Source organism: Chanodichthys erythropterus, chromosome 4, assembly GCF_024489055.1.
Source record: "Chanodichthys erythropterus isolate Z2021 chromosome 4, ASM2448905v1, whole genome shotgun sequence".
NCBI lineage: Eukaryota > Metazoa > Chordata > Actinopteri > Cypriniformes > Xenocyprididae > Chanodichthys > Chanodichthys erythropterus.
In genome coordinates, this window is record NC_090224.1 from 19,595,001 (window position 1) to 19,619,790 (window position 24,790).

Here is a 24,790-nt window from a genome sequence, read left to right on the forward strand (position 1 = left end):
AATAAAGGTTTCAGTGAGACTACAGGCTTTACCAAACTTTAATGACTTATATCTGCTTTGTCTACTACATAAACATTGGTTAAGATCTTTTAATAATAGAGATCCCTAATTCTTTATGAGCCATTTTATCTTAAAATTTCAATTAAATGTCTTATTAAATATTTTTATTACATTTTTACCACCTGCTGAGTTTGTGACCACATTTTCTTTTGACATTTTCTGTGGGGCGCAAATTACTTTTCATATAATATTCAGTTTCTGAGCATATTAACCTCTGGTGGTCTTTTTATTATTATTGTTGTTTATTTTCGAAATTTTTACTTCATCAGAATGATATGAAACTTGGTAAAGGTTTTGGCACTTGCTGTGTAAAAAAACAAAAAAATCATGATTACAAAAAGGGTTAAATAGCCCTGAAAAAAATAGTCACACTTGTACTGTTCGAGGTAAAAATGAGTGCATTGGAAACAAATTTCACCTAGTGGAAATGTTTGGTACTGCGCCCAAACAAAATCTTACTGAAAGCTCATTTTTTGAGATATCAAGCTCAAATTTGGAACACAAGATTTATGATTTATGACTTTGATTTTTCTCAGTTTTACATTAAAACATGTTTTGGAATATATATATGTTTCATATAGAAATTAAAAATAGTATTTTTATATTTAGTATTTTTTCATAATAAACGTATTTTTAAGTTCACTTTTTAAAACTATTTTCACTTTCAGCATTTTTTTTTTTCTTTAAAAAGAGACCAAACTACCAAACTTAAAAATTTCATTTTCAGGTCTTTGCTCAAAAAGCGATTAACAGATAATAAATGGATTAAACTATTCCATAAATATAATTTAGTACCATACAATCCCCTAAAAATACAAAATATTAAATAAAAAGTCATTATCAAATTAAAATATAGTACATTCATTTCATTGAAATAAAAAAATAATAGGTCATTTTTGACCGCCACGCAAAGAGCACCAGAGGGATTTTTTACATATTTTAAACTTTTCAAAGTCACAATGCAATACATTTTAAGTAAAGGGAAATGGTAGTCTTTTTAGTTCTTTAGAAAACCTTTATTTTTAAGAAGCACGTTATTTATGGTTTAGTAACATCAGCATTTATTCTGAGCCCTCATGACGTAACAGGAACACATTAACCACAGCTGTAACACACAGAAGGTCATTGAGTGATTAACTGTGTTTGGAGATGCGTTCTGTGTTTAAGGCATGACGCTGAAGTGCATCATGTTCCTATAAGAACCTCTTTGAGGCTACGGGTGCATCTATGCAGTAACATTTCAATGTCTCTCATCCCCTTTAAGAATAGAAGATTATACACAGAACACTTGGATTGCATCCCTGAGCAATCAGTATAAAAATAATTCATTCAAAAAAAATAGTGGTATCAAAAACTTTTTAAATATAAAATAGATTTCATTAAGGCTGAGATGTCTATATGTGTGTGTGCATATATACATACACACACAAAAATATTTGGACACGTAAGTCACCCTTAAAAATGTACAAATGTCATTGCATTTGATAGTGAAATTTCAAACCCAAGCTGCACTTATTTAAAGAATGACAGCATAAGCAGACTTTAAGCAAAACAAAAAAATTGATAATTTAATTATCTAGTGATAAAAATGAAATATGGGTAACACTTTAGAATAACGTCCCATGCTCTAAAATTAACTAACAATGTGCAATACATTTTTACAGTATTTATTAATCTTTTTTTAATGTTAGTTAATTTAAATATTAGTAATTTCATATTAGCTTGGGTGCATTAAAGATTTTAATATGTTTTTCTCATTAAATTAAATTTTCATTAAAGGGGTGGTTGATTATGATTTCACTTTTTAAACTTCAGTTAGTGTGTAATGTGGCTGTTTGAGCACAAACAACATCTGCAAAGTTACGACGCTCAAAGTTTTTTTTAAGAAATGGCTTTTTAAGGACTACAACAAATGGCTGGTAGGGACTACAACATTGCTTCTTCCTGGGTTAGTGACATCACTAACCCGAAAATTTACATAAACCCCACCCCCGAGAACACGCAACAAAGGGGGTGAGGCCATGTTATTGCAATACAGTACGTAACACAAATGCAATAGCATGTCGTAAAAGCAAGATGTCAAACATAAGTTATAACCGTAATTAAGCTAAACTATACATGTTCTGTCTTCATGCAGCATATATTCTCTGGCTCTGTAGGCATTTTACAACAGTTCCCACATGAGCGATTTATAGATTATCATGACAGAATATGCTAATCAATGACTTTAAGATATCCCACATCAGATACATAAATTAAGCAACTAACCGTTCAGAAGCGTCCTGTTGCATTCTACATGTTGTTGATTCTTCTTAAGTCTCTCCATCATTGTCCGACTTCGGTTTGAACATAAAAGGCTGAACAGTTTCTGACATTTTCAGTGAGTCTGCGTGAGGTAATCGGCGCTGCTAACACTATGCGCTAACATGAGCTCTTGAAACCCCGCCCTCTTCTTAGGAGCAGCAGCTCATTTGCATTTAAAGGGAAACACAAAAACTGAGCATTTTTGCTCACCCTCAAAAAGTGACAAATTTAACATGCTATAAAAAATGATCTGTGTGGTATTTTGAGCTAAAACTTCACAGACACACTTTGGGGACATCAGAAACTTATTTTACATCTTTTAAAAATGGCATTAAATGATCCCTTTAAATTATTATAATAATGTATTAGTAAATGTCGAAATTAACATTAACTGAGATTAATAAATGCTTTAAAATATATTTCATTGTTAATTCATGTTAACTAATGGAGCCTTATTTTAAAGTGTTACCGAAAAATGCATTGTGACACAGCGAAATCAATGATGCAGGAAAGTGAAGCTCTAGCATCATTTGGCTGCAAATGCAGCATGGTTTGTTATATTTGTTTGCTAATGCAATGACATTCAGATATTTCTTAGTGTCCAAACATGTTTTAGCCCCATTGTATATGTGTATTTTGTCAGATCTAACTGGAAGGCACTTAATTTGGCGACACCTCTCCCTACAGACGGCGGTCCTCACTGTTTGACAGGCAGAGTGAAGGACCAATCACAGTGCTTAGAGCTTATCACACCACTCAGAGCTGCCTATAGACTCCTAGAGCCAGTTTCAAATAAACTACATCTCCCATGAGCCTTAGCTTCAGCTGCATGCTGCGTTCCATTCAACGCTAAAAATTGGAATGTCCAACTTCCTACTTGGAAGTTCAGCAGAGCGAAACTTCCAACTTGCGTATATTCAGCTGTGAGATGTCAGACATCAAGTAGGAATATTTTCACATCCCACTGGTGGAAATGCAGCATTCACCTCTGCATACGGAAGGTTACGGATACAGCACGCCGCAACCAAAAGCTTATTTCCACTGCAAAGGAAATGCACAGTTTAATGTGTTTGCCACATGTGGCAAACACTTTAGCCTTCAGGAAACTCCTGTTAGCTTCCCATCTGGATTTGTCCGATCAGAGGCAGAGCTCTAATAGTAGCGATTCAGGCTACGCGTTCCTGGGACGTCTGGCTGTCCGTTCATCCAGATTTCCCGTATGATCCGCTCTCTTTCTTCCAGCCGCTGCGCTCGCTCCAGCTCCTCCGCCGATGTGAAGATGTTGGTGTTGAGCGTGCGCTCGAAGCGCCGGTGCCGGCGAGCCGAGAGGTCTGAGCTCGAATCCCAGTCAGAATCAGAGTCACTGGTGTCGCTGTCAGAGTCCGTGGGTCTTGGCCGCTTCTTAGCGACGCCGTGACGCCGTTTACAGTCCGTACGGCAGGAAATCTGAACCACCAGCGCGAACAGCGTGAGGAACAGACCGGCACACACACCGCACATGAAATACAGCGCACATCGCTCCGGGTGCTCTGTGATGGAGAGAGAAAACACTTTTCAAGACAACATGAAATCAAAATGGACCCATTTACTTTCTTAAAGGGTCATGAAACCCCAAAACTTTTTTTTTTTTATATGTAAACAGATATGTATAGGCTGCACATCATTGAAAACACTAAAGGTACTCATTAATGTTATTAATAAGTGAAAAATAGTTATTTTTGCATTTTTCAGAGCGATTTCTGTCTTCCGGTTTGAAAAGCTGAGCCGGAGCAACATCACAAAATCTGATGTAATCACGTACTTTCGGCCCAAGTATGAGCTGGTCGAACATGCTGACGTAGACCGAGCGATTCTTGACATCTATTCACGCCATAAAGCTCATTCAATTCAATCACTGCGCTGTAGTATGCATAAGATTATAATTGCGGTATTATGCATGAGGAAGTATCACTTCTCTCGCCTCTGCCTCTTGTCATTCAGAGACATATCATTGGTGTTCGTTTCCTCAGTGCTACAACACAAAATGTGTTTTCCTGCGACGCGACCAGAGCAGAAGTTTGTGTGCATGTGGATTGTATTGCTGTAATCTAGCAGCACAAATGGAAAATATGTTTGCATGAGATCGGATTACAGCGGAGAATTCAAATTTCACAAAAGTGCGGCTCATTCTCCTCTGCCTGCTCTAGCTGCGTTCAAACACAGTAGGCTGTTTCCCTCAGCACAGCAGCACATGAGTTTTGTTTTGTATTTTGCCTGTGATGCGGTCAGACATGGAGTTTGAATACGAACACATGAAAAATACGACTGTTATTATGATATACACGCGGAGCGTGCATATGAACGGTTTCTGCGAACGGTTTTTTTTTAACAACACTAGCCACGTGGCACATAGCTCATACAGAATAAAGTATCTGTGTTTAAAGTTTTTATTTCACACATTCTCCTGCACCAAACATTAACCAGCATGGTGTATACACACATATTTCATCAAGTCTTCTTCAAATGAATTATAAACTGGACACTGATACAGTGGTGTAGCCTATTTGAACGCGACGACACGATTATTCTAATAGACAAAAGACTGATTTTGAGACTGCAGTGCTCGTAAACGTAATCAAAGTAGCCTATTATTAGCTCTATTAAATATTCTTTCGCATTTCTCCCTTGTGCTTGGGAGTTTGTTGTCATTTTCTCCGTGCTCATATATTAATATTCATTATTGTGTCTAATGAGTGTGTTCTATGTCTGTGCTTCATTGGTTGTTCTCTCCCCTCTTCCCCCCCTCTACACGCCCACTTTTCCAGAGCTTTACACGCCCATTTTAACAGAGTTTTTCCAGCTCAGAGGTGTGATCGACCAGGGTAAAACAGGGGGGTTTCATGACCCTTTAAAGGGCACCTATTATGCAAAATTCACTTTTACATGCTGTTTGACCATAAATGTGTGTTGGCAGTGTGTGAGCAAAACCACCCTAGAATGAGAAAAATCCACCCAGTGTTTTTTTTACAATCTCAATAATTCATAAGCACTGTCTCAGAACGCCCTGTTCTAAGATTGCTCTCACTGTGACGTAGAATTGCGCTAAGCCCCACCCACGTGGTTTGATTGACAATCTGGTTGTGGCATAGACCCCGCCGTCGGTGATCTGTCAACCATCCTCCATTGTTTCAACGACAGCCGGTAATGTCTCCTTAGAAACATAAGTGTTCTGTTGTGGGATGTAATAATGAACATAGTAGTTTTCACTTACTTCCGACATCAGAGCCACTGAAAACGCAGTGGATGGATTTTATTTACGAAGGAAAGGCACCACTCAAAATACGTTTATGTTTGTGCGAATCATTTTTTGACTGACTGTTTTGAGAACGAGGGTCAATTCAAAGCAGGTCTTGCTTCAAAGTTAATCCTCAAGTGTGGATCGTTGCCTACTGTTCGCGATCCAACGTCACCTCCAGAAGAAGTAAGTGTATTTAATGTTTTTTGAGCAAATAGTCATTTCAGTCGATGTCAGACAATTCAATAACAAATGCGTCTAAAGTTGTTGTCGTCGTCGTAGAATGTCTGTGTATATAATTTAAACCTTGTTTGTATAGTGTGTATCTAACGTACTTAGCAAACGTTATCACAGTATTTGTGTTTGTAGTTTCAAAAAATTGCGCGAACGTTATCACAGTGTGTGTCATCCATAATTGCAAAGGGGACGCGATTAAAACTCTATAAGTACATAAATGTATCAAATAACCATTCAGAGACGTCCTGCTCCATTCTCAATTGTGTTTCTTCTGCCGGAGTCTCTTCATCATCTGGGTCTGATTCCGGTTCAAACATGTACGGCTGAATGCCACACAAAACAGCGGGTCTCTCACTCTCAGCCATTGTTTATTGCCATAGGTATGCAAGTTACGCCCTCATCCAAAGGCAGGGCGGGGATATACAGCTCATTTATATTTAAGGTGGTACACACCAAAACAGCTCTTTTTAAAACAAGCCCCAAAAATGACATTTTCAAATGGTTATAATAAATTAACTGTGGGGTATTTTGTGCTGAAACTTCACAAATACATTCTGGGGACACCCAAGACCAATATTACATCTTGTAAAAAGGGGCATAATAGGTGCCCTTTAAAGCTCGTATTATTTTCCGGGTCAGTTTGACAAAGATTTTAGTTGTCGGAAATACTGGTTAACCTAGGATGTTTTTCCTGAAATTGTGACTATATCTCATTTAAGGTCATGAACAAGCCTGCAACGTTTTGACACTCTGAGGCACTGTTTCCACCTGGTATTATGATGCGTTTTGGTCGATCTGGACCACAAGTAGACAAGGAAGACACATTCCTGTTTATACCTGGTATTTTAATCCATCTTTTCTGTCCTGATTTCTTCGAGGGGAAAATCTATGGGTGGGTAAATGTATGTAGTTTTTTTTTAGATCTTTCAATCTAAGGCTCTGTTTTCACCTGGTATTAAGATGTGTTTTGGTTGATCGGATCACAAGTGGATGACGCTAAATACAGGTGTAAACAGAGGCTAAAATTTTTTAGCCTAAAATTTTTGAGCTTGTCCACTTTCGTCCACTTCAAGAGGTAGTCGAAAACATGCTCATGTGGCCAAATGCGTTCGATCAGCCATGAACAGCCGCTACTCTGACTTACTATGTAAACATATAGAAAAAGCGTGCTAGCTGATGGCTAGTTGAAGACCCAAGTTTGGTTGAAGATGAAAAACATACCAAGCACAATGTTTTCTCACCATTCCTGGTGTAAACAGGGCCTAATGGACAAAATTAGCTTGCACAATTTTCATATGAATCCACCCGGAGACAACGGAAAAACATACGGAGAGCAGCAGCTTTCGTTTCTGCTCTGATAGCCGAAAGACCGGCCGAACGCTGAGAGTGTGTGTTAGAAATCAGGAATTGTGAGAGAACATTGTGTTTGGATGTTTTTCATCTTCAAACCAAACTTGTGTCTTTAGCAACAAAGTTTAAATCCGGTCTGGCTAGAGCGTTTCCCATAATGTTTACGCATTAAGTCAGTAGGCGGAGAGATGGCGGTCTTTTGTCTCTTTGAACACATTCAACCACATGAGCGTTTACACTACGAAAGCAATCTGGTCAAATGGGTTTCAAAATTACCTCTGGAAGTGGTCGAAAGCAGACAAGCTCAAAATGTTTCACACCCCATTTACACCTGTATTCAGCGTCATCCACTTGTGATCCAATTGACCAAAACGCTTCTTAATACCAGGTGGAAACAGGGCCTGATTTATTGTGGAATGTGTGTATGAAATTACTATAACAATTGTGATGTCAAATTGACCAGCAAATTTCATGGTTAAAGCCAGGTGCAAGGACACATGACAAAATACTAAATACTAAATGTATTTTATGTCATGTCAGTTTCTCATCTACCCTCTGAGGGTATTTACATTTACATCTATGAATTTGGCAGACACTTTCATTCAAAGAAATGTATGCTGCATTAAAAGTTCATGCATGTGAATTTTACTGGGAATCAAACTCATGATCTTGCCGTTACAAATGAAATAATATTTAAAAGTACTGTTTATAATATTCAGATTTTGTGAAAAACAATCGTTTAAAAACAGTTGTTAAATAAGTTTATTCTCATGTTTACTTTTTGGAAATTTAAAGGTTTACTCTTTCAACCTGATCTGTTTGTGTGTTTGTTTTTCATAGTGTGATTTTTGGTAAATTGTTTTCTAACCAATTACAGTCAATTTGACTAGGAATATTAAGCAACTGATGCCAAGTAGTAATTCCAAGCACTTTATTATTATTATTTTTTTATTTTATTTTTTTAGCAAACTCGCATTCAGGTCCAGCTCCATTTTTGTATTTATGATTCTATTAATTCCTGATGGATAAAAAAAAAAAAAAAAAAAAAAAGTTCAAACCTATAGTTTTTCTCATTAAATATCTTTTTGAACATGAGAAAATATTTCAACATCATTCAGAAACACATTACTGTTCAAAAGTTTGGGGTCAGTAAGATTTTTCTGAAGGAATTTAATATTTTTATTGAGCAAGAATGCATTAAATTAACCAAAAGTGATAGTAAAGATAATGTTACAAAAATAAATGCATTTGGTTATGGTTTCCACAAAAAATATGAAGCGCAGCACAACTGTTTTCAACACTGATAATAATCAGAAATGTTTCTTGAGCAGCAAATCATCATATTAGAATGATTTCTGAAGGATCATGTGACACTGAAGACTGCAGTAATGATGCTGAAAATTCAACTTTGATCACAGGAATAAATTACATTTTATCATATATTCAAATAAAAAAAACAGTTAATTTAAATTATAATTATATTTTACAATATTACTATTTTTTCTGTATTTTTTGTTTAAATAAATAATTATTGGTGAGCATAAGAGTCTTCTTTCAAAAACAATAAAAAATCTTACCAAGCCCAAACTTTGAACATCACAAATACTAAGTAAAATTTGAATAGCTGTGGGTTGCTAAGTGAATAATAGTGAATAAGAAGATTTTTACATAGCATGCAATTACACATTTGTATTTCCTTAAGAATGAGAACCCACTGACTACTCAATAATGAATATATGAATATATATTTGCATTAATCTATACAGTGCTTACATTCAGAGATCCACAGCAGATGTGTGTGTCGTTACCTGTGATGTAGGTGTAGGCCGTCAGCATGCTGCTGATGAGAGCCATGGTTGGTCTGATTACGGTGGAGATGGTTGGGTTCGGATCACTTTCTCCAGACTGATCCGCCTCTTCTGAATAAGGACCAGAACTCCGGCCTCGCGTCGACTTCCCTGCCATCAAATGCACACAATCATCGTGCCTTTAATTATCCTCACTGAGCTGAACCAACCATCATCATAATGAGATCGTTACAAAACAAAAAGTTTATATTTCTATGGTTGGTTAAAACGCCCTAAGCTTTCATGTCTGGCAATAAACAAAAGAATAAGTTGGATTTACATCAATAATTCATCAAAAGCTTCACTGTGTGTGTGTGTGTGTGCATATATAGTGTTAAAGGAAAAGTTCACTCAAAAATGAAAATGCTGTCATCATCTACTTGTGGCATGACCATTATGACTTTCAATTTTATAACACAAAAAATGACGTTTTGCACAATTTTATCTATTGGATGCTGTCAAAACATTTATACGATTTATGCACTATATATGTCTAAATATCAAAGACATCAAATGTCATTGGTTCTCATGACTGATCTGATTGACACAAACTCTGATGCAACATGAATTGTCATAGCATATTTCAATATGTATTCATGCATGCAACACACTGCACAAGTCATATGGACTTAATTTATAGTACTTTTATGCACCTTTTCTGTAATTGTTGGAGCTTGACCTCTGTGATACTTTTGCGTCTTTTTTAAAGCTTCATGCTGGTCGCTATTCAAGGCTATTATATGGATTTTTTGAATAAAGAATCATCTAAACAAAACTGACATTAAAAGCTTCTTAAACAAATATGTTTTTATACAGTCTCAGTTCACAGAAAATGCATTGTGGTTGTTTTATTTTAATCTGATTCTGTTTTACAGTCAAAACACGGCTGTAGCTACAGCAACTATCAGCATCTGTACACAGAGAGTGTGTGTGGTTTCTGACTCATGACTTCAGATCAGTGTTTCCCATCATTGCTCTGATAAAAGCGATTAAGCCGATTCCAGTTGGAATTTTCTGGAGGTTGTGTTTAGGTTCAGTGATTACGGTTTGCTTCTTACCTGGCGCTGAGTCAGAGGTCAGAGACGGGGTCCCGTCCGGAGGGGCGCTGTCTCCCACCACGTTGGGGTCATGAGGCACTGATGGGGGAGAGGGGAACGATGGATGCCTGGAAACCGACTCCTGCACGAGTTTCTTTGGCACTAAAGAGAGACACATAATTCAATAATTCAACAAAAATCATATTTCTACTCACGAATCACCTTTCGACCCCCTCACACACACTCACAATGCATTAGAGATATCATTCCCTCCGCTGCGATCACGAGTCCGTCCAACGTACACACAGAAATACAAGACTGCCTTTGTGCAGATGGAAAATATAGTGGCAGTCATCGGGGGCTAAAACTGGAAGAGTGGACAAAATGACCACTAATTGGCTAATTTAAAAGATAAGATCCTATAGATACTGGGGAATATAACCTTCCTTAAATCATTTGTTTAAGTTATAGTGACTCTATCACTGAAATTTGATTATATTTAGCACATGAGTTTTGTTATGTTTTACGCTCATAAGTACTGGTTCATATCTGTGTGTTCATATCATCATTTTGTTGAAATTTGATACTTTTGTAACAATATAAATGTCTTTTTTGTCACTTTTTTCAATATAATGTCTCCTTGCTGAATAAAATTAATTTCTTTTTTCTTTTTTACTGACCTTTTGAACAGTAGTGTAAAGTACATACTATTATATTACTTACATTATTATGTATAACATAACAATATAATTAAATGGAAATAATATCAATTAAATTATATGAATTATTTCGCAGCTTAGACCCCCTATACGGCCTGCCAATGGCCCTGCAACAGTCAGGCAGAGAGGTCTGGTTTGTGCACACACACACACACACACACACACACACACACACACACACACACACACACACACACACACACACACACACACACACACACACACACACACACACACACACACACAGCATTTATTTTAAACCCTCTCTGAATAAACATGGCACCAAATTTAGCGAAACGGGTTTAAGTTAAACTCTAGAGACAGTCTGGAAACAGCCTGAGGACTCTCTCTCTCTCTCTCTCTCTCTCTCACACACACACCCACACCCACACCCACCCACACACACACACACACACACACACAGACATACATCTCCTTATGAAAGCTGAAACACTCACCAGTGCCAGTTACTGATGACTGAGTTATTCTACTCACACACACAGTTTCTCTGAGGGAGGTCAAACTAAAAGACTGACACAATAATCATTCTGTGTGTGTGTGTGTGTGTGTGTGTGATTGTAATGCCCCTGGAGCAATTACAGTCCACTGATTGGGGGTAATTGGAGGCACATGTGAGCTTATGTATATTTATGTGTGTGAGTGTGTTTTCATGTATATCAGTTCATTTTCAACCATGCTTGTACAAAATCTTCAAAAATAACATATATCAAATTAATTAATAAAAAGTAATAGTTTTTAAAAAATTAACAAAAAAGGCAAAATGAGAATAACTAATTTAAAGAAAAATGAAATCCTCAAATGTAAGTCTAGAGTTTCAAAACAAATCTCAAAATGTGCTCAGATTTGCCAAGACTCAATATGATCTCAAAAATGTCTCATCAAAGACCAAATGGGGTTATGCATTAAAGCATTTACTTTTTTTACCTTCATAAATAGTTTTTTAAGTCCTTACGATGGTTAATTGACTTGTAGTGGTGTGTTTGAGGCGAGCACTAACCCACTCTGGCACGTTTACGCCAGAAAACAGCACTTGCAAGTTGAGCTGCGCCGACCCGACACAATCTCGCCTCATGTTCACGTTCACGCGAGAGTGACAAAATGCTTTACGGTAATTCAAAAACAATGTATATATTATGACCCACCTCCATCAAGATTTCTTGTACTGTATTTGCAAAACTACTGCGTTGTAGTCGTTGTAGTCCAGAGCTGCGCTTGGAGTATTTACGACAGTGTGATTCACTGAAGGAACCTGTAGGGGGAGCTTCGCAAATCTTACTGAGTTCCGCTTTAATGTTATAGCTCTATACTGTATGTCAGCTATTGACTCATTTGTGTCCGTTTTTATTTCTCCTAAAGAATTTTAAAGACGTGAGACAAAGTTGGTACTTTTAAGATATATTTTTTGGCATTTTTTTGTCTTTATTGAAAAGGACAGTATAGAGAATTGACAGGAAAGTACAGGGTGGAGGAGAGAGGGGATCGGGATTGGCAAAGGACCTTGAGCCAGGAATCAAACTCAGGTCGCTATATGTTGGAGCGCTGACCACGAGGCTATCGGCTCCAACACAGAGTTGGTACTTAACTGAGATCTCACAAGAGCACATCTGCTCTTGTGAGCTTTGAGAGAGCAACCTCTGAGGTATTAAAACATCGGTATCTTGACCAGCACAACCTAGCAACACTGACTCAACCAATGGCGTGAGTTTGGGGAGGGGCTATGGGTTTAACAAACCAATGAAAGACAAGGGGAGGATTAGGGAAACATGTCTGAAAATGGTTTAAAGGTGCCCTAGAATTAAAAATTGAATTTACCTCGGCATAGTTGAATAACAAGAGTTCAGTACATGGAAATGACATACAGTGAGTTTCAAACACCATTGTTTCCTCCTTCTTATGTAAATATCATTTGTTTAAAAGACAGGCGAATCTCAACATAACACTGACTGTTACGTAACAGTCGGGATCATTAATATGTACGCCCCCAATATTTGCATATGCCAGCTCATGTTCAAGGCATTACACAAGGGCAGCCAGTATAAACGTCTGGATCTGTGCACAGCTGAATCATCAGACTAGGTAAGCAAGCAAGAACAACAGCGAAAAATGGCAGATGGAGCAATAATAACTGACATGATCCATGATAACATGATATTTTTAGTGATATTTGTGAATTGTCTTTCTAAATGTTTCGTTAGCATGTTGCTAATGTACTGTTAAATGTGGTTAAAGTTACCATCGTTTCTTACTGTATTCACGAAGACAAGAGCCGTCGCTAGTTTCATTATTAAACACTTGCAGTCTGTATAATTCATAAACACAACTTCATTCTTTATAAATCTCTAGCATTAGCCATTAGCCACAGAGCATATAGCCTCAAACTCGTTCAGAATCAAATGTAAACATCCAAATAAATACTATACTCACATGATCCGATGTATGCATGCAGCATAAATGACGAACATCTTGTAAAGATCCATTTGAGGGTTATATTAGCTGTGTGAACTTTGTAAATGCAATGTATTATAGAGTCGCGAGCTCGATGGGCAGGGAGCACGAGATTTAAAGGGTCAGCGCGCTGAATCGGTATATAGTTAATGATGCCCCAAAATAGGCAGTTAAAAAAATTTATAAAAAAAAAAAAATCTATGGGGTATTTTGAGCTGAAACTTCACAGACACATTCAGGGGACACCTTAGACTATATTACATCTTTTGAAAAGACGTTCTACGGCACCTTTAAACACTTTATGTTTAAACACAAAGAACACAAAGGAGAAAAAAAGAACAGAACAGTGAAAGAATCAACATGGAAATATTCCTGTCAGAGTCAAACTAAACCTCTTCCAGACCTCAAAATATGTGTGTGTTTGTGTGTGTGCGTGCATGTTTTCTCTGGCATAGTGCAACTCTATTATGTGCCATATGCTGATTTGTGCAGGAAACAGACACACTTAACTCACTGAAGTGTGGCATTCTGGGACAGCTGGAGTCCTTGCTGCTCAAATAGAGATCTACTAATATAACTACAGCAATCTGTCTGTGTGTGTGATTCTAATGTCAGACATCAATGAAGAGGACACCAGCCAAACCGCATACAACACACACACACACACATCCTGAAACACACACTCCTATAAACCACAGAAAGTGCTATTGAGATTCAGTATCAGTGTGCAAACAAAGCACAAAAAGAATTAAAGTTCATAGAGGAGAGACTGTGTGTGTTTGTTATATTTGTTTTTTCTTGTTTCCACCCAAAACATCCTAGCGACTGCATAGCAACAAGCTGGCAACCCATCATATGGCAAGTTTTGCATGTGCAAACACTACTCATAAGGTGCGTCCCAATTTGCGTACTTGTGCACTATTCTATGACGTTTTTAAGTATAAATAGTGTGAGTAGTGCGTTCACACTGAAAATTCCAAAAAGAAAAAGTGCACTTTAAATACCCGGATGATGCACTAAATTAACGGAAAAAACGAAGTGTGGAATGTTGGACACTTCGTGCACTCGACAGTCGCAGCTTTAATTACGTAGTGGAGGGGAAGGGAGGATTAAATGACAAAATAACCTTATACAATTCACGCACTACATAGATGAGTGCATACTGCACAAGTACATAGTGTATAAGTGCATAGTGTATAGTGCATCATTTGGGACGCAACTATAGAAAAATTATTCTACACATGGACAATTTTATCACAAAATATAAAAATGTAGTTTAAATTTAAGTGAGGAGCATGATAGTATGATTTATAAGCTGTTTTTCCTCATGGGGACCAAAACATGTCCCCACATGATCACATTTCTGGTATTACTAGTAGGGAATAACTGAACCACATACTCGGTTTCACTATCTTTGTGCAGACTCTCCATAGGTTTAATGATTTTTATACTGTTCAAACAGTATATTATTTCCCCTACCCCTAACCCCCTAACCATCACAGAAAACTTTCTACATTTTCAAAAAGCATCACTTAGTATGATTTATAAGCTGTTATCCTCATGGGGACCAAAAAAATGTCCCTACAAGGACAAAGATTTCAGATATTGCTATAATTGTGGGGACATTTTGTCCCAATAATTTAGGGTTTACATGACCAGACACACACCTGTTGACCTTTAGAACCAAGTGGCATTTCCAGGGCAGGCACTGATGAGAGAATGATGGTGTAACGTGTGTGTGTGTGTTTATAGAAACACTGTTTGCTTTACTGTCTTTCATTAGATCAGGTGTAGGAGGTGATATTGGGCAGTGTTGTGTTGTAATAGTGTTTAGTCTCAGTCAGCGTAATCTTTAATTGTGATGTTTATGCCCTTGTACACTATCAAACTCCCTGTAGGACAAACATTCCTGATGCTGAAGTGTGTAAAAATGGTATTGCAAAAATAATGAACACTCAACCCAGAAGAGTATTTTCATGTGGACTTTTAGTAAACCAATAGTTCTGTCATGACAACTCCCAGAATGTTCGGCATGGTAATGGATATGACAATGTTGAGATGTTTGGTCTTGGAAGAATAGATGTTGCTGTTATTGCTACTGCTGTGGAGAAAGTACGGGACTTGCTATTTCCAATACATACAAGACAAACTGCTGCTGTACAATATAGCACACATGAATTACCCATAGATTATCTATACAGGTGGAGCTGGGGAAGGTGGAGGGTTTCAGAAACTTCTACAGCAAATGCTGACCAAGTATTTAAAGGTTGAGCAGTGAGCTCATTGGCTACTGATACAGCAGGAACCAATCATCTGTTCCTTATAGAGAATGATGTGATTGCAAGCAGATTGAGTTAAAGGGATAGTTCACCCAAAAAGACCTTCGTTCATCTTCAGAACACAAATTAAGATATTTTAGTTGAAATCCGATGGCTCCATGAGGCCTCCATAGGGAGCAATGACATTTCCTCTCTCAAGATCCATAAAGGTACTAAAAACATATTTAAATCTGTTCATGCGAGTACAGTGGTTCAATATTAATATTATAAAGCAACAAGAATATTTTTGGTGCGCCAAAAACAAAACAAAATAACGACTTATAAAGTGATGGCAGATTAAAAACACTGCTTCAGGAAGCTTCGGAGCATAATGAATCAGTGTGTTGAATCAGCGGTTCGGAGCGCCAAAGTCACGTGATTTCAGCCGTTGGCAGTTTGACACGCGATCTGAATCATGATTCGACACACTGATTCATTTGGGCTCAGAAGCTTCCTGAAGCAGTGTTTTGAAATCGGCCATCACTAAATAAGTCGTTTTTTTTTTTTTGGTGCTCCAAAAATATTCTCGTTCGCTTTATAATATTAATATTGAACCACTGTACTCCCATGAACCGTTTTAAATATGTTTTTAGTACATTAATGGATCTTGAGAGAGGAAATGTCATTGCTCCCTATGCAGGCCTCATGGAGCCATCGGATTTCAACTAAAATATCTTAATTTGTGTTCCGAAGATGAACGAAGGTCTTACAGGTGTGGAACGACATGAGGGTGAGTAATTAATGACAGAATTTTCATTTTTGGGTAAACTAACCCTTTAATGTACCTCAATTCACTGGAACAAATTTGGTGCAAAGGCATTCTTATTGAATTTAATTAATTTCAGGAGTGTTATTAAGGTGTAAAGTACATCAATGTGAAAAAAAGACAAAAAAATTTCACTTAAACATCATCATACAACAATTAACAGTATCATGATGTCAGTGATATTTGGTTATGTTTGTTCTTAGTTTCTCTGTTGTGGACTTTAATTAGTATTCATTGGTTCCTGTTTTCCTTCGTTCAGTTCCCGCTCATTGTTTGTCGTCATGGTTACTAATATGATTTGTCATTCATTTCAGAGGTGTTCACCCCATTACTACCTGTATTATATGTCACTCTGTTTCAGCTCTCAGTGATTCCTGCATTTGTATGTATCTTTGAAGCTTATTAAAGCACATTTATCTAATTCATCTTCTTCATGTTCCTGTCCTCAACCCTTGCTGACACATGGATTATTTTAATAATTCAACGATGTTAAGTACACTTCCACAGATACTCCCTTCTCAGTGTCTAGAGAGCAGTAAAAACCTTTGTGTGCCGTGTGTGTTGATATAAAGAAGAAAAGAGACAGCTGTTATCATCGCAGAGCTAATATTAGATCCTCACATGAAAACTCTCAGCTCTTTCTAAGTATTTCAGATGCAATGGAAAGACAGAGAGAGTCTAAGAAATGATGATGGAGGGATGGTCAGTGTTTGTTGCATATAAATGTGTGTTTTGTCCTCCTATAGTTACTGAACATCAACACAAAATGTATTTAACATCAAAGCACTCAACAGAAACACATTTTCCATGATGCCTGACTGGAGAGGGTAAAAACGAGCAGCAGGTTTGATGAGCCTTTAAAATAATCAGGCACTAACGTGACACGTTCAGACTCAAGTTTCACTGTACTGACCCACAGTTTACTTTACCCGCATGCCATCTGGCAGGAATGCATTCTGGGAATTGCCAGAATTCCAGCCTGATCCCTCTCATAGAACTGGTTCTCTATTCTGTACGAGACAGTTGTGGAAAACTCTGTTTGAGAACATGCACGTGCAGGCACACACACACACACACACACACACACACACACACACACACACACACACACACACACACACACACACACACACACACACACACACACACACACACACACACACACACCACACACACACACACACACACACACACACACACACACACACACACACACACACACACACACACACACACACACACACACACACACACACACACACACACACACACACACACACACACACACACACACACACACACACACACACACACACACACACACACACACACACACACACACGTATTCAAGCAAACTAAAAGCTGCTGAGGCTTCAAGATTAATGATACCGTCTCAGTGAAATTAAATGATTTATGCTCATTTTACTCCTTGTTTGGATTTCAGTTTTAAGATTGTTTTCTCTTGACGCAGACCTCGTGTAAAATATGAACATTTCTTCGAAAATATAAACGAGGAAAATGAACAAACCATTTAATTTCAGTGAGAAGCTTGAGATGAAATAGATGCTATGTAATTTGAGAAGAAAACAAAGAAAAATCAAGGAAAAAATAATATATTTTAACCTTATTATTTATTATATTTTAAAATATAATAAATATAGATTTGAAATATTTTAGAATTTCTATAATATTTTATTGTGTGTATTTCCACTCAAGCTGTAATTTCGTAAAAAAAAGTGAAAATATGATTTAATTTTGTGTATTTATGATTCATATTTATGATTCATACATTCAATATTTCAAATGTACTTTCCACTGCAAAATGTTATTAATTAGAAATGCCATTTGATGGATTGTAGAAAAATGGCAGAATTCTCCTGTGACGCACATATAAACACTATTAGATATTGTTAGTAGACGAATTCAATAAACTAGGTCTAAAATTGTCTAATGTCTACAAGTGCGCAATGCCCAGAGATGAAGAAACACACATTCATAAATGACAGATCAGTGAAACATTCGAAGAATGTTTTTCTACACACTATGAGAGCAAGAGAAAGTAAGAGAGAGAGAGATGGATAGTGTTTTCTCTGTGTAGATCCACCTGGACAAACAGTCACGTTACGGCATTGTTACTGAACTCAAAGCATGGCACTGATAAAGAACACACACACACACACAGCACTGACTCTGTGTTTGTGCTGACACGGCAGACAAACCCACGCCTACCCAAACACACACACTCTTTTACATCTATATTTGTGAGGACCTTCATTGACACAACACAGTCTCTAGATCTTTACCCCAACCCTACCCATCACCTAACCCAAAGCCTTACCCTAAACCTAATTATAACCTTCTCCCTAAAACCAAGACTTGACCCTCAAACAGCTCTTTAAAAGGATCTCAAACAGTGAGGACCAGACAAAATGTCCTCACTTTACTCTCTGATGGTCTAAAACTCAAACTGGTCCTCACAAAGATAGTTGTACAAGTACACACACACACACACACACACACACACACACACACACACATAGAGAGCCACTCAAACTACAGTCACACATTAACTGCAGCAAATCAGACAAAGTTCTGGATGAAAGCCTGAAAGAATCAGGCCAGAAAACAGTTGATCTTCCTGTGGGCGACTCAAAGCTCAGTCCTGCATTAACTGTGCTCCTTTTTGAAGTTTCAGCCTTAAATGACCTCAAACGATGCATGTTACACACAAAAATCACAAGAGATCTCCAAAACAGCAAGCTCCAACCTGATCGGCTGGTTTTACATCATAGTATCATAGAATGGTTCAGGGATGACATCAAAACCCGGAAAATTAATTCACCGCTGGTTCCCTCGAGATTTTCTAACGGGGTTTTTTATTTTATTTTATGAGTAAAATAAAGTCTGCAGGAAACGTAACTTGATGATACTTGGATGTTTTGTTCTACAATATAAATGAAACACACCCATATCAAAAATGCAAGTTTAGAAGCAGTTATGTTTTTTTTTTTAAATGTATGTAACTAGTAGGCACGGAAGAGGATTAAGGCCAAGCAATAATAAAAAAATAAAACCATCTCGAGATTAAAGTTGTTAAATTTTGAGAAAAAAACTCGTTAAATATCAAGAAAAAAGTTGAGATAAAATGTTGAGAATAAACTCAAATTACGAGAAAAAAGTCGTTAAATTATGAGAACAAATTCTTAATTTAACGAATTTGTTCTTGTAATTTAACAGCTTTTTTCTCATAATTTTATCTCTACTTTTTTTCTCGAAATTTTACTTTTTTCTCATAATTTAACGAGTTTTTTCTCGAAATTTAACAACTTTAATCTCAAGATGGCTTTATTTTTTTATTATTGCTTGGCCCTAATCCTCTTCCGTAAGTAGGGGTGGGCGATATGACCAAATTCTTATTTCACTCACGATATGAGAAATTTTATTTCACAATAATGATACATATCACAATTCAGTTATTTTGGGTTATTTTATGTACTTTCTGTTATTGCAAACAATAGGACAAATACAATATAACAAAAATATGAATTAAAAGTTTTCAGGTACTATAGGTTTATTTAACATGTAGTTCCAATTAGTACAGTAATTTAATAATGAAATGTAAAAATAAAATATTGTATAGTCTTTATTGTATGAATTAAATATAAATGTATTCCTATTAAAGCTAAAAAAAATTATTCAGTCAAGAGCAGTACGTTATTTTCTTTTTTGTCTGATTCACGTTATTGACACAGAGAGCAGCAGGTTTATTAGGCTGCTGTCACTTTAAAGGGAACCTCTGGTATTAAGAGTTGTATGGCTTAATATAATGTAAATTATGTCTCTAACTGAAATACATAGTAGAAAACCCATGAAAGATTTACGTTATTTAAAAAATCCATGACATATTTAGACATTTTGTTTAGCTGCCCAGTCGATGATGTCAAATGGTTGCACTCGGTGAGCTACTGACACTACCATGTTGCTATTTTTACCGCAACACAACTCGGTATATAATATACGATGCCAATTTTCAGTTGATGGGCCACAAGAGAAGAGATGTAAGTCCATTTGACGTCATCGACATAGGACGCACTGTGCACCTAAACAAAATGCCGCTGCCCATTGTCCAAATATGTCATGGTTTTTGTATTACATATTTCAGTAAGAGACATCATTTACGTTATATTAAGCCATACAAGTCTTAATATCAGGGGTTCCCTTTAAGACCAAACACACAAGTCGATACTGATACACATCCAGTTTACACCCAGCTGTTTACTTACACTTGACACATAACTGGCTGTGATTATATACTCCACACTAGTGTTAATTTCGTTGACGAATAATTTTCGTCATAATTTTCATCAACGACATTTTTTCACGGACGAAAATGAGATGATGACTAAGTAAAAATGCGTTTTGAATGACTAAAACTATGACTAAAATCTACTCTAATTGTTGTCAACGAATAAAAACGAGACAAAAATGAAAGAGAGGGACGATTTGGGAAGATATCCAGTCAGGACTGCTGTCCTGTGTGAAACATTTGAAGTGTAATGTGTTGTTCTAACCGCAGGAAAAGCGGCACTGTTGCGCCCTCTACAGGCTCGTCCAGCAGACTGCTTCACAATTAATGTATAGCGCACATTTATGCCAAGCCATTGCTTATAAGCTAATGTTGATGAATTATGACAATGTTTACTACATAATATTTATATGGTAGTATGTTTTAGACAGTTGTCAGAACGCATATTTATCACCCTCATGAGCTACAGACTGCAGACATTTCAAAATAAGAGTCACGTGTATTTCGGGATGGTTTATAATTATTATTTTTTCCTGGTCATTATTGTTATTTTGTTTACACAATAAACTGTATTTAATTTGATTTCTGTTTAATTCATAGTAAACTACTGTATTTTCTGTCACAGGAAGGAAAGACTAAGAACATTATTTGACACATTATTCAATATATTTTACAAGTATAAGGGTTATTATAGTTAACTAAACCTAAAACCAAAGTAATCATCATTACTTGAAATAAACATTAACTGAAATAAAAATAAATAAATATATAAAAATATAAATTTTTCTTATTTTATTTCACCAAGCTTCTAAGCTTTAGCTTAACCTGAAGTATTAAAATAAACAGAAATAAAAACTTATAGATATTTAAAAGCAAAAACTAAAAGACATAAACACACAAAAAATACTAAAACTTTTAACTAAAATTACAAAGAAAGCAGAAAAACTAAAAATCAAATCTAATAAAAAATTTTAAACGAAAACTATAATAGTACCTCAATGATAAGTGTCAGTTTGGGAAATATCAGATCTATCAGTGTATTGGATCTGTGTATTGTTAGAAAAATGCTTAATGCATTACAATTGATCTAAATTAGATTTTAGTCGACTAAATCAACTGTAGACTAAAAACTAAAACAATTTCCGATGACTAAAATATGACTAAATGGCATTTTAGTCAAAAGACTATGACTAAAACTAAATCAAAATTTGCTGTCAAAATTAACACCGCTCCACACAATGGGCATTTTGACATAATTACGTGTGTATTCGACCATTCAAGTGCAATAAGATGTGAAAGACAACTGAACTTATGATCACACGCTGAGAGACGCAGCTTGTCCGAGCGCTTAAGCTGTGTGTCAGTCAGCGTGTGCACTGCATCGAGTCCTTTTCCACTGCTTACTGTGCTTATAAACACATTTTAACATCGAGCATGTCCCAAATTCATGATCGCCTTCTGAGAGAGGCAGCTTTCCATGGCATTATTTTATTTCAGTAAACATTTATTTTATTTCAAGTAGCAAAAATGATTTTAGTTAATGGTAAACGACCCTGCTGGGTGGTTTCTGGCCAGATTAATTTGCAAAGAGTTAAAAGTAAAGTCTGGTTCTGTTAAACAAGATTTGCTCGGTCAGAGGAAGTTCCTTCAGAGAAATTTAAACCAGCATCTTCTGGTCTAAAAAAATAAAAAGCTGAATCTGCAATGAGACACAGAATATATCTTGAGTTGTAAGTAGGTAAAATGAGTAGAACTGTACTAAATATGAACAGAAAGAATCCGTATGTCGTCCAGTTCACTTACAGTAACCCCTGGACTACTTACTTCACTGACTGTCTGACTCGGGCCATTTTTACACAACAGCTGGCTTTAGTGGTTCAAAAATAACCAGACTTGAACAAGTCTAAACTGGCTCGGTCTGGTTTATGAATGTATTGTGAACTGCAGAACAGAAGACTAGTTTATTCCTGACGTAAATCACCACATTATCAACTGATCTTAAAAGCCCCGTGTGTATTGACTCCGTCACAGGCCCTTATAAAGACTAAATGAAACACCGAACAGCATCTGAGCCGAGGGTTATAAAAGCAGACTGATCTCGTAACACATATCTGTGAGAGAAACACAAACTCAAAGCGTCTGTTTACAGAGAGCAGCTTTAATAAGCGCACGCCTGCTGCGTTCACATCTCGCATGATTAAAATAAAGCTGTGAATTCAATTGCTCTGCTGGTGAAAACGTGTGTGCCAAAACTCTGTCCCTGACAAATTAGTGTTAATAGGCACAAGTCTGGCCAATAAATCCGACATGCTGCAAATATTCTGTCTGTGTCTCTAAATTGGGCTGAAAGTCTCATGAACACAAACTGTACAAACACACACACACACACACACACACACACACACACACACACACACACACACACACACACACACACACACACACACACACACACACACACACACACACACACACACACACTCTGTGGATATTAATGGACATGGAGGCCATTTAAAGTTCTGTTCTTGAAAGAAGGCTGCATTTATTTGATTAAAAAATACAGCAAAAATTGTATTATTGTGAAAAAGTACAATTTAAAATAACTTTCTATTTTAATATATTTTAAAATGTAATATATTCCTGTGATGCAAAGCTAGATTTTCAGCATCATTATTCCAATCTTCATGATCCTTCAAAAATAATTCATATTTCTCATTATTATCAATGTTGAAAACAGCTGTGTGGAACAGAAATCTTTTGTAACATTATAAATGTCTTTACTGTCACTATTGGCCAATTTTATGCATCCTTGCTGAATAAAAGTATTAATTTTTTTCTGACCCCAAACATTTGAATAAACTTTTTTAACTTTTGTGATATGTTAAGAGATGGGATGCAATAAAACTCATCAAATAATGACGCAGCAATATCTGTGAATGGCTGTACAGACAACAATGAAGAAATTGGAAAATATGTGTTGAGATTTCACAGATCACAGATGAAACCCTGAAGAGATGCATAATGTACAGGTGTGTTCATGACATTTTTACTACTATGTAGTAGTACTATTACTACTTGAAATAAAATGCTGGATGGAGTCAACCAAACAGCATGTTTAGCGCCTAAGCCCCACCTGTTCCTGAACTTTGAAAAAGTACTACCGCGTGAGCAGGGACTTTCTGAGGGGGAAACTTTTACCTGGAACTTCCTTTAGACCTAGTTCCTGCGGTTGAAAGGCAGCTATATACTTCATTAAATCAAGCAAATGGTTCTTCCTCAGAAGAACTCATCGTAAACGCTGTAAATGCAAATTAGTTTTCTGGTGGACTGATATAAACCTGTGCACCTTGACTTTTGGAAAATATATAAATCCAGGCAATCAGAACTTGCCATTCTGAGGAACTGTATCCATTCAGGAGGTCCATGAAAACTCAACGATGGAGTGAACATGAGAGAACTAAAATAAAACATCTGCTACAACTAACTACATCTGTTCAATCAGTCATTCTTTCAGGACACAGAGAGTTAACAGAGCCCAGGGTGAAGAGAGAGAGAGAGAGAGAGATGGGGGCACATTTAAAAGGAGGGAGAAACGTGAAGAAAAAGAAAACAAAACAGAAGATCACGAGAGGAAACTGAAGGCAGATTTTCATTTAGAAACAAAGAGACTTGAGAAGGTGAACAAGACACACACACACTCACACACTGTCTCTAACACACACAGACACACACACACACACACACACACACACACACACACACACACACACACACACACACACACACACACACACACACACACACACACACACACACACACACACACACACAAAGACAGACTCTATGAAATCACACAATGCATGTCAAATGTGTATGTAGTAAATATGTAACTAAACAGACACACACCTTCTTACTACTTCACATAAATTTAACTTGCACAAGAATCTTTCCCACCATCAAATCATAGCTGATAGTGTGTGTGTGTGTGTGTGTGTTTATACTTGAAAGCAAAATTGTTCCTGGTGAGCTAAAACCCTCCTTTGTGGACTTCATAATTTCATAAATAAAATTTAACTTAAAAAAAAAAAAAAAAAAAAAATATATAT

General features: G+C 36.7%; 1 protein-coding gene across 4 annotated transcripts in view; it reads right to left on the bottom strand.

Moving 5' to 3' along the window:
* LOC137019209 (protein eva-1 homolog A) overlaps window positions 1-24,790 on the bottom strand; it is a 61,779-nt gene that overhangs the window by 365 nt on the left and 36,624 nt on the right. For all 4 annotated transcript variants that reach the window (XM_067384420.1, XM_067384423.1, XM_067384422.1 and 1 more), the window contains 3 exons: window positions 10,131-10,271; window positions 9,034-9,183; window positions 1-3,893 (listed from right to left, as the gene is read on the bottom strand). The exon at window positions 1-3,893 is cut by the window's left edge. In XM_067384420.1, coding sequence (XP_067240521.1) covers window positions 3,517-3,893; window positions 9,034-9,183; window positions 10,131-10,271 — 668 coding nt within the window. In that variant the 3' untranslated portion in view covers window positions 1-3,516. The remainder of the gene's footprint in view (window positions 3,894-9,033; window positions 9,184-10,130; window positions 10,272-24,790) is intronic.